The sequence below is a fragment of the Pleurodeles waltl genome, chromosome 12 (genome assembly GCF_031143425.1).
Source record: "Pleurodeles waltl isolate 20211129_DDA chromosome 12, aPleWal1.hap1.20221129, whole genome shotgun sequence".
Lineage (NCBI taxonomy): Eukaryota > Metazoa > Chordata > Amphibia > Caudata > Salamandridae > Pleurodeles > Pleurodeles waltl.
In genome coordinates this window covers 694,822,667-694,834,022 of record NC_090451.1, presented here as the reverse complement: position 1 = coordinate 694,834,022, position 11,356 = coordinate 694,822,667, and the positions used below count along the sequence as shown (strand labels likewise).

The 11,356-nt window shown below is 43.5% G+C and overlaps 1 protein-coding gene across 1 annotated transcript; it reads left to right on the top strand.

Moving 5' to 3' along the window:
- The first annotated feature begins 381 nt into the window (after positions 1-381).
- LOC138266862 (stress-associated endoplasmic reticulum protein 1-like) lies at positions 382-8,524 on the top strand. The gene is made up of 3 exons (XM_069215570.1): positions 382-539; positions 6,905-6,980; positions 8,346-8,524. Exons 1-3 carry the CDS (start codon positions 453-455, stop codon positions 8,384-8,386), a joined length of 204 nt encoding a protein of 67 aa, XP_069071671.1. The 5' UTR covers positions 382-452; the 3' UTR covers positions 8,387-8,524.
- The last annotated feature ends 2,832 nt before the right edge of the window (positions 8,525-11,356 follow it).

Here is an 11,356-nt window from a genome sequence, read left to right as displayed (position 1 = left end):
TATTGCGAAATGTTATTGTGCTACAGCGGGTGTCAAGCGGCAGGGATATGTTGAATGCTCGTTTTCCGAAAAGCTGTACATTCAGGGTGTTATTCTTTCTCATAACCTTCAAGTTGTTTGTGAAATGTTACTTATCTCACCCCTATCGAAAGTATTTATATTAACGTGCACACATTTTTTTCTACAAATGTAGTCGAATGATCTTCTAGGAACAAACACAAATATTCCTTTGTTAATAGTGAAAGAATGTGTGTGCGATCTTCCAGCGCAGGCGTGACCTCGGTGGCACAGGCGGGGGTGTCCGTGTGCTCGACTCCCTTCCAAGATGGCGGCGGCGCTGCCGCGCGTGATGGCCGCCGGGCCGCGGTGCCAGGCGCGGGGGGGAGGAGGAGAGGTGTCAGTGTCGGGGCAGTGGCAGGAGAGCAGGGCACGGGAGGGGACGGAGTGCCACCATGTCCGGGGTGCAGCGCATGAAGGTGGCGAACGAGAAGCACAGCAAGAGCATCACTCAGCGGGGGGCGGCGGCCCGGCCGCAGGCGGTGAGTGGGGAGGCCCCCGGGGGGGGTGGGTGTTTGAACCGAGCCGCGGAGCACCGCGGGAGGCCGGGGCCCCGGAAAGAGCGCTGGGCCGAGGACATGTTAGGGAAGGGATGTGTGTGCCACGGGGTGGGGGGTGATATGGAAGCTGCCCGAGGAGATGGGCCCTCACCGGGGTTCGTGAGGGCGGGGCAGCGGCCCCTGGGTGGAGAACTTGGGACACCTCGCCTGCAGAGTGCTTATGATTAGAGCTAACTGCTGAACGCAGACTGCCACATGTGCTTCCAGTATACCCAGGATCCGTGCGGATTATAAAGTCTCCAGATTTTAAAAAACAACAAGCTTTGGAACCTACTGGATTGCCCAATGTGGTTCACTACAAGCAAAAAGAAAAACAATCTTTAGGCAATTCTTTTTAAGCTGTCCAAAAAACAGGTGATGACGTGTATGATTACTGTCCGGCCATCCCCCTAGCTGCTGAGTTACCCAGGTCCCTGCTGCTCCAGGCTTGGTTTTCCCTCAAAATCCTGGGACTTGTAGTCCTGTTTTATAATGGGATAAACAAGACTACAGGTCACTAAATTCAAAGTAACTCCCTGAAGTGGAGCAGCACGTCATGCTTGGATCCGGTAAACTTGTCAGAGCTCCATCATTGTGTTGAGCCTGCCAGACGCTCCAGGCTGTTTGGTTGGGAAGGACATACTGGGAGCTTTTCAACGACATTTTGCAACTTGCTTATTGCTTATCATTGGGTAGGTTTGCTGTCACTCTTATTTGCTTGCTTTCTATTAGATAGCTTTCCTTGTTTCAAGTTTTCTATCTTGTGTTGGTCCCTTCCATGGAGCATACCCTTTTTACCACCTCTTTGATGGGCTTGCCTGTATTTTTCTTGGTAAGTACTTTTTTTATTTAAGTAGTCCCTGAGAGTGCATAGGATTTTCAGCTGTCTTGCTTGTGTGAGTTTCTCCCTCCTCTGTGTTGCTCTCGTGCCCATGTTGTTCTGTACCCCACCCACACTTAGGTTGCTCTCTTTCACCCATGTTTCTCTCTTTCACAAATGTTTTTTTCCTCTTGTAGTTCCCCCCAGCCAGCTGTGTTGCATTACCCTGTCCCTAACCCACTTTAGCAACCTGCTCAGTTTTTTCTTCATTTTTTAAAAAGCACGTTCAAGCTACATTTGTTTTTTAAAGTGCTTTCGTGCTACTTTTTCAAAATTTACTGGTCCATCTTGAACAGTAAATTAAAAAAGCCTCTGTTCCTTTGCAGACGCGTGGATGCATGTGAAATGCATGCAAACGCCTAAAAATAAGACTCATTATCATGCTTCTTTTATGTTTTTAGATCAAACGCACAATCTCTCTGATGTGTTGTAATGTTATAGGCATTTATAGAGCGCACAAAATCTGAGGGTATCTAGGCGCTAGCAGGAACCCGCAGAAGGTGGAAAGACGCCAATTTGTTCAAACCCATTTTGAGTAGAGAGACGAGTTTTCAGCCGTTTTTTTTTTTTTTTTTTTTAAATAAAAAATGTTTCCTCCTTTTTTACTTCTGGGCCCCAAAAACCAGCACCTCTGTCTTTCCGGCATTGAATTTACGCGCATAATTTCTCATCCATTTCTCAATGCAGGACATACACTCCCTAAAACAAAGGATAGAGATCACATCATTGGAAATTGTCACATTGATCTGCGTATCGTCTGCATAAGATTGAACTTCAAAGGCAGAGGACTGGACAAGGGCAGCCATTGGTGGCTCATAAATATTAAAAAGAGTCAGACCCAACACAGAGCTTTGGGGGACACCACACAGAAGACTGAAGGCCTTAGCCTTGAAATCCCCACAATTGACCTCCTGGACTCTATCAGCTAGAAAAGAGGATAAAAGGCTAAGCGTACGGCTATCTCTCCTCATCTCTGACTGCTGAATCATGCGAGCAGGCCACACCATATTGAATACAGCAGACAAATTGAGTAGAAGAATGGCTGCGCCCAAGTGAACATTGTGGTGCAAGATTTTAGTTACTGCTACTAGAGCAATTTCTGTGTTATGTCCGGATCGAAAACCATTTTGCAAATCATTAAAATCAACTAGCTTCTGATTTAAAAATCTCAGAAGTAGCTCCTTCAGGGGTGTGGAATTTATTAAAATATCTACTTGTCCATGGGACAGGTTGCTTCTTAAATCTACTTGCCCTGTAAAAAAAATCCACTTGTCCCTTTGGTGCCATGTAGTGCGGCAACAAATTATGGCTGCAATCTCATTATGTAGGAGCTCTGATTATAGCCTCTCTGATTATGCAAAGGGCTACTACTATAGTAGGGCTTGAATACTTGCAATTTCAATCCCTACCATAGCAATATCCTTATTTTGCCATCTTCCACAAATCTACATACTTGGGCTGGAGGAAGCAGTAAGCAATAGTTCCAAGGCTGGAATGCCTTTGAGTCTGCAAACCTACTAACCTGCATGTTTTAATGATTTTCACCAGCTCCTCTCTGATCTTTTCCAATAATGAGAAATTTACTCCTGACAATGGCAGAAGTAGAAGTTCTTCCAGGGTTGGGAAAAAAGTGAGTGGAGGGAAAGTCAACTTGTACACGCTCAATACATTTTCACATGAGCAAATCTACACATGCATATTTGCTTGTGCTAAAATACCGTTCACAAATGTTTTCTATGACTACAATTTCATGGTCCCTAATTAGGTCTGGTGTTAAGAAAGACATTTTGTTTATATTAACCTTCTATTTCTCTCTCTATTGGCTGGCTTTAGCGTGAGTAATCGCAATCTGCTTATTGACAAACAAAGTAGTTTTGTTCAGTGCCAGGAACTACTGTGGCAATCATTGGCATAACGAAACTGGAGGGGGCCCCCTTGAAAAGAATATGGAGCTCACCGTTCCCCTCCCCCCCCCCCCCCCCCCCCCCCCATACTCAGGGTGGGTGCTGTGCTGAAGGGCTCCCACGAGGGGGGCTGCAGGGCCTTTGTTACGCCACTGGTGGCAGTGTTGGTTTTTTGGACCTAAAACTTTTTTTTTCTTTTTGCCAGTGTTTGTTACAGTGGTGAGGGCCTGGCGGCTCCAACAACAATAAAGGTGCATATTTAAAAGCCCCTAGCACCATCTACCGACACATTAGCGTAATTTATTTGATGCTAATGTTTCTTTAGATGGCCAGTTGTTGTGCCAGGCATAATGTATGCAAGGAGGGTGTTCCCCCGTTGGAGGGGTAGGGGGTGAAAAAATGGCACAAGGAAATCTAAAATTTTCTTGCGCCAATTTTTTCTCAGCACTTTTAACACCTGCTAAGAGCAGGCATTAAATGGGGGCGTACCATTATTTATAATGGGCCCTGATGTACGCTGCAGGAGTAGCGCCAACGTTTTTGCGCTACTCCTGCAGAGTACATCAATAGCGTCATCAGTGACGCTATTGCCCCATGCCCTGCGCCATGGTGCGCTGTATTTTAACTGCGCACACAGGGTGGCGGTATGGGGACAGCAAAGGACGCAACAAAGGTGGTTCGTAAATATGCCCCCTAAGTGTTTCAAAAGCCATGTAATAAAGCATGCATTGATGAAACCGAAAGACTCCGATGTCAGATCGGTTGGCTTTGCCAGTGCTTGTTTAGGGGAAGCATGAAAATAATCTAGTTTAAAATGGTTATACTGATTTTCCATTAGGAATATTTTTTGGAAATGCTAGCATGTATCAACACGTTTTTCTGACTGACACTTCAAAGAAATAGCAGCCTTAAATTTCATAGTAGTGAAACGTTTTTGTTTCCTACTTGCATTTTTTCTGAAAATTTTATTTTGAAAGCAAAGCTTCAGCAAACATTTGCATCTAATCAGAGAGCATTCTGGGAGCATTATATATAGCCTCAAATTGTTAAACTTTTTCAAACGTGTTTACACTTTCTTTCTTTCTTTTCTGGAACCACTGTCAGTAGTGCAGTGTGACCTTAAAACGTTTATGTACAGCGCTCACCCTAATAATGAAGGCTTTTAATTAATGAACCATAAATACAAGTTCGAACAGTGTTAATATATGGACACACATTAGCTGAACTGCAGACACTTCCTTCTCTGTAAACTGGCAGACAAAAGGCTTGTGCTGCTGGGGGTTGGGTCTACTTGTCCCAAGGACAAAAAACATTAAAACTTGTTGCCCTTGACCTCAAACAATATGTCCCAGGCGATAGGAATCCCAGATCCCTTCCCTTTGGTCTGTTTGCCCGGCTGAGTCCTTTAAAGTGGGTAGTGGGGCTGGAGCAGGTAAGAAATCACAAGAGAGATCAAACGAAGAGTATAGATCAAGAATATATATATATTTTTTTAAACGAGCCATACCATCTCATAAGTCTTGAGACGTAGGTACCTGATTTTGTCAGGGAAGCTAGGCCCGGTCTTTGATAGTTTTGAACAGGCACTTTACTGGCAGTCTTGATTTTCTCTATTTAAAATGCAGATTTCGCAGTTTTGATAGGCAGTTTGTATTGTAGAAGCAAGATCTTGTGCTTAGTTTTCTCAAGGAGTTTTCACTCAGAATTAGAGGTAATGAACCATTTGTGCTCCTTCCTTTGACATTTAAGTTGAAGCTCCTTATGTTTGGCCGTATACCAGGGAACAGACGGTTTTGTCCTAAATAGTGTTTTAGTTTTCAAAGGAGCAATGTAATCTAGAGAGGAGGAGACCCAGGTATCAAAACTCTCAGCAGAGTAACCCTGAGATGACTCAGTACTGTGTTTGGAGGCATGAAGGGCGTGCTCAAAACTAGCAGTAGTGATCTTACTCACTGATCAACAGGTAATCAGCTTCGTATGCTGTGTTTAGGACATGCCCTGTTTAACAGTAATACTAAAAATATAATATAATGGTCCGTCCAACTCAGAGGGCGGATTTCATTAAGGACAGATCAGGATGGTTAGAAATCACCCCATCCATAGCATGCACTGAAGAGTGAGTAGGCGACCTGGTTATCTGAGGTAGGTATAGGTTAGTAATTCATTCAAGCAAGGAGATGGTGTCTTTACTAGGATGATCCTCAAAGTGGAAATTGAGGTCTCCAAATAAGGTAATGTACCTTCAGTTAAGATAGGGTTCAATGATTTGACCCAAGGAATCAATAAAATTGGTCCTGGTGCCAGGGAGTCCATACACAAGTATACCAGTGAACGCATCTTTCACTGAGATCTTTAGCTTAAAAAAGGCAGCCTTTGTTCCGTCAATGATATTAAGAGACATTGATTCTAAAGTACAGCCCAGAGTAGTCTTAGCAATAATAACGAGACCTCCACCCATCCAGCCTTTCCAATCCTGCCCATAGATAGAATATGCTTGATTTAATGACTGTGTATTAAGCAACCCACACTGAAGTGATTCCATTCCAGGAGCTGGAGAAGACATAGTTTCAATCTGACCTGGGTTCAAATTGGGTTTATTGGAGGCAGCCGTGGTGCCAATACCAGGCGTGAAATGGAAGTTACACTTGGAGCCGTACTTTAAGCAAGAGTCAGAACGGATTAAAACAATATAGCAAATAGCCTGGGAGTTTCATGCCAATAAGTCAAGAAGCTGCTTACGTGATTATAAAAAAAAAAAAAAGCAATGAATGACCTTTTCTGGGCCAAAACTGACAGCATGTCTGACACCGTCCGCTGCGCGCCTGTATCAGCATGCTTCTAAATAGGAGCAAGGCAGGCAACAATACGTCACTGGTGCACCAATGTGTAGGCTTGCGGCGCGCCAGTCCTGGATGTGTTCTCTGGGCATCATCGGTCCACAGCAAATTTCCACAGAAACAGTACTTCCCAAAGCAGCTACTCTCTACTTAAGTTACCACATTAACACTTGGACACTTTGAGCCAAGGAGAGTAATGTAACCATGTTTTAAACATAATGGGCGCATCATGAAATTTGTGGAAAGAAAGTGTTATTCCTTATTTTACCAGTGTGAACTTCATGTGTTGTTAGTGGAGGGCCATCAATGTAAAATAGGAAGAAACTTTAGGCCAAAGGACCATGTTTTTTTTTTTGTTTGCTTCATTTCTTTGTATTATGGGTTCCATTTGCAGAAAAAGGTGCTGTTCTGGCTGGAAAACAGATGTTTGAATTTCCTATGTGTCGTCTATTTGAATCTATCTCCGAGAACAGTCTAATAGAAAGAACTCTTCTCACCTTTTGCTTTCTGTAGATGTTGTACACGTTTAGATATGGTTGTCCAAAAAAGGTATAAAAGATGGATTTCGTATGAAAGTAAAAATCTGAGGATACTGACTTGGGGAGTTTGGGGCAGGGGTGAGGTGCTGGTACAGAAGCAAGAGTTTCTTGGGCACGTGTAAGTAGATATTTTCTTTCTTTCTTTCAGAAACCGCTGCCGGAGGAAAAAGCCCCGGTGGGACCCTGGCTGGTGGCCCTGTTTGTGTTTGTGGTTTGTGGCTCAGGTAGGTCTCTTTGGGGGCACAGAATAAGTCAGTGGATGCCTCTTCACTGATAGACAATGTTTGAGGAGGCGTTTCCCAGAAAATTATATCTGCTCTGCTGGGTCTACAAGTTTGCCCGGTTTTCAATTCTCCTAAGGCAGAGGTCTTCAAACTGGGGGGCGGGCCCCCCTAGAGGGGCCTGAAGTGATACCAGGGGGGCCCCAGACTCTGGCCAAAATAAATATTATACAGATAACAGGCCTTTGTTTTAAGCAGAAGCATGTTATTGCAGTTTTAAAAAGGTAACAGTACTTAACTGCAATGTTTAGATAGGTTTAGACATATTTAAACATTGCCATGTTTTTAAAGTAATTGTGAAAAATTCTGAGGGGGGACCAATGATTTTTATTTTTCATCTGGGGGGGGGGGGCTTTGAATTTACCGACATGTGACGCAAATCTAGATCATAGAACAGATTTAACCAGACTAACTAGTTTCTGAACATTTCAGTGTCAACACTTTTATTGTCGCCCTCTCTGTCTGAACTAGGCTGCTTGGTGAAATAGGGTTAGGTACCCTTCAGAGCTCTATGAACAATAATATGGTTATTACATATCAAATGTAGATGTTTCTTGGTACTCCAAGTAGACCATTCTAGTTCAGGCACCTGGGTGGACGAAATGCTTGCTTTGATAGTTCAGCACTAGCAAGCAGTGTTTTAATGAGATAATGAATATGAAAAAATAGCTTAAGGAAATAAACTTTTTTATTAAATGTCCCACAGTCCAAAAAAACGAGCAGAAATAAAACCAAATGTACCGATATAGCAATAGTGTAGAAAACACTGCAAATCACACGGCCGTGCAAGACATCAGACAAGTCTGTAAAGAAAACGTGTGGTAATTCTAAGATGTGGGACTACAAACACTTGCTAATAAATTTCATTGTTTATCAGCTTTAGAATTCTTACCTAGCTCCTTGAATGATGGCACTGCTTTGGAAGCCCTACATGAATTTATCCCTACCAGTCTCCAGTGTTGTTCATCAAGCCATTTCAAAGCGCCCACTCGTGCCTTAGTTTCAAGTGGAACTGAGTGACTTGTTGTGTTTAGTTGTAAATTGAAGGTTCTTTTTGGTGCGAAGCATTGGTACTTATTTGTGCCCGAACTGCACTCAGCCAGTATTGTGTACCTTAGCTTCCAGTAGAAGAGTCCCATTTTGCACCCCCACTTCATCATAAACGTTTACACTAATTGTAGGTATTGTGCATTTGGGCCTGTGGTGGATCTAATTTCCTCTGGCTCAGAGTTGGAGGTTTGAATAGCCAAAAGCTGGGATATCAGTGTTTGCTTCGTTTAATCGTTTGCTTTGTTTCTACCTTTGCAGCAATATTTCAGCTGATCCAGAGCATCCGAATGGGCGGTTGAGGTGTTCCCTTGTCCCCTGTTTGACTCATCCTCTGTCCCATCTGCCGGCAGCCAAAAACAAGAAATCCTGGGAGGTATCCTGCCCCTTTCCATGGATACCCTGCCCAAAGTCTTGGAATAAACCAATGATGAAAGAAACCTCAATGCAGCCAAGAACCGTTCCTTTCTGCCATAACTTATAATCATGCTTTCCCATTTAAACGCTGCTGCCCAGAACAGGATGCGCATCTTACTAGCCTCCTTTGTAGGAGACGTGAAAGACCTTCTCCGTAAACTGCCATCTGAGAAACAAATGTTTGATATGGGGCCAAATGTACCATCTGATGTTATCAATGGGAAAGAGTTGATTTTATTGAGTTTTACTGAGAACGCCTCTCCCTCCCCCTTCCTCTGCACTTTTGGGAACCCGCCTTGCAATTATTTTAAGTAAAAACCGTCACCGAGCAAAAAAATAAAGTAAACAAAACTACAAATACTTCACAGCATAGGCAGTTTCACTCTATGAGAAATGTGTTCTGTTGTACAAAGTCTCAAATGTTTGTCCCATCTATTTTTGACCGGGATCTTTCCAAAACGGTGACTTAATTATCCAGGACGCTTCTCTGTTTTTTAATCTTCTTTCCCCAAACAAAATTGCTACCTCTTTATTTCTGTATGCTTCTCCTCCTGCGTCAAGTTGCCACTTTTATAATGTTTTATAATTAAATTGTGAGCTCAGTTGTTGGAGTGCAATGAAATTAAAATTGCTTTAAATACAATTTGCTGATGAGTGTTTAATAATGCCAGAGCAGCGTTCCTTCATCTGTTTGACCTGTTGGTGGTAGATGGGGTTTGCTTTGTACTGGATTTTGGCAAAACGTGCTTGTCTTCCAAGTTAAACTCTGCATACTTTCCAAACATTGGCCTGGTCATTTGGTTACACACCTGACCTGCTACTGCCACCCCTTCTTGGTGGTTGTTTCATTTCACACGTCCTTTTATATCTATAGCAGTGGTTCCCAACCTTTTGACTTCTGTGGACCCCCACTTTATCATTACTGGAGCACAGGGACCCCCACTGAATTTGTATTGGATTCCGGGGACCCTCCCTTCCCCCATTGAGTCATTACTGAAAGCTGGGGACCTAATCTGTTAATATTATTTAATTTTCTAAGCAGTCACGGACCCCCTGAGGAGGCTTCGCAGACCCCCAGTGGTCCCCGGACCACAGGTTGGGAACCACTGATCTATAGGATTCAATACCTGTAGTTTTCTTTTTACCAGGCTCTTATTTTTGAATGGTGATTGAACAAAAAAGGCACAGAAGGTAGTGGTGTTTCCCAAGGTGACACCGTGTGATCAAGGATGAAGGCCATGATTGCAATGTGCCCCTTCGTTTCGTATTTTATGCCTAGCAACACTGCTTCCCCAATGTTGCTTGCCTGCTCTTCTTTTCTGTGTAAACCACACTAGGTTTATCTGTTGCTCCTTTCCTGTTTTCCTTTTACTCATCGTGGGTGTACAAGTATGATAACTTATACTTTCTGGAGCAACAAAGCGTTGTGAAATCATTGGAAGGAAACAAGCTCTACCAAACTGCAGTGGTAAGGCGCAGCGCTTCATCTTTCTCCTATCCGCACTAGCTAGGAGGAATTCTAAACTTTGAAAAGGACAGAAAGTGCCGAACAATTTTTCTTTCTGCGTGAAATGCAAAATGAATAAAATATGGATGCATTATAAATGTACCGATACGTATCAGCATATATTGGGAGATACAATAATAGAGGACTGTAGTCAAAAAATGTTCTTTCAAGTTATGTTTTTTCAGTGGTATGCATTTAAGGACTGTGGACTGTCCTTCAGCACTGGCGCCACTGGAGTAAAGCATAGTGTTGCTTAAGTATACAGATGACCATTTCTGTCCTAAAACATAGAGGAATAGAGTTTACCTGGCCATGGTGCTGATTTCAATGCCATATCTCTAGCAAAGTTTCAGAATGGACTGTTCATGTTTGAAAGTGCTGGCTTCTTGTATCACTAACAATACTTTACATCAACACAAGACTACATGCACATGTAGAAAGTTTTGCTTGCTCATAAATATCTAAATGTGTTTATTTTTGTAATTTGTGTCTTCAGCTGTTTCTTAGGACTTTAAGTTGTTATGTGGATTTGAGGAGCCCTGCTAATCACCAGTGAGGGTATCCGGGCACTGAGTAGGACAGGCTTGAGGGCAGAGGAGGAGATAATGCTTTTTTTTGTCTGGAAAACCATAGTCTTGAGGCTCCTTTGGAAGTCTGTGAGGGAGGGTGAAGTTCTGAGGTGGTGTGGGAGGTCGTTCCAGGACGTGGGTGCGAGGTATGAGAGGGAGCATTCTCTGCTTTTGGCCTTGTTGTTGCGAGGGAGGTGTGCTTTTGCCTAGGATGCAGATCAAAGGTGTCTAATAGGTTTGTAGAAGTGGAGTCAGTGGTTGAGGTATGGTTGACCGGTGTTCTGGAGTGCTTTTTGGGTGTGGGTGAGTGGCTTGAGCTTGTATCCTTCCTGACTGAGAGCGGGTAGAGAATGTTGAGGTGTGGAGAGATGTGGTTATTTTGCAGGATGTTCAGGGTGAGCCTGATGAAGGCGTTCTTGATGGTTTAGAGACGGCATGACACATGGGCTGGGATTCCGAAGTAGATGGTGTTTCTGTAGTCAAGTCTTCTTGTTCTAAGAGCCTGGGTGATTGTTCGTCTAGTGTTTAGTGGGATCCACTTGAAAATCTTGCATTGCATTTGAGGGATGTAGAAGCATGATGAGGCAATGGCGTTGATCTACCTGCTCATGGAGAGGTTGGTGTCCAGGACGATCTGGGGTTTTTGGCATGGCCTGTACAGGATGGGTGAAGGGCCAAGTTCTGAGGGCCACCAGGAGGTGTCCCACATGGAGTGATTGTTGCTGAAGTTAAGGACTTTGGTTTTGTCTGTATTGAGTTGGAGAAGGTTGTTTTTAAAT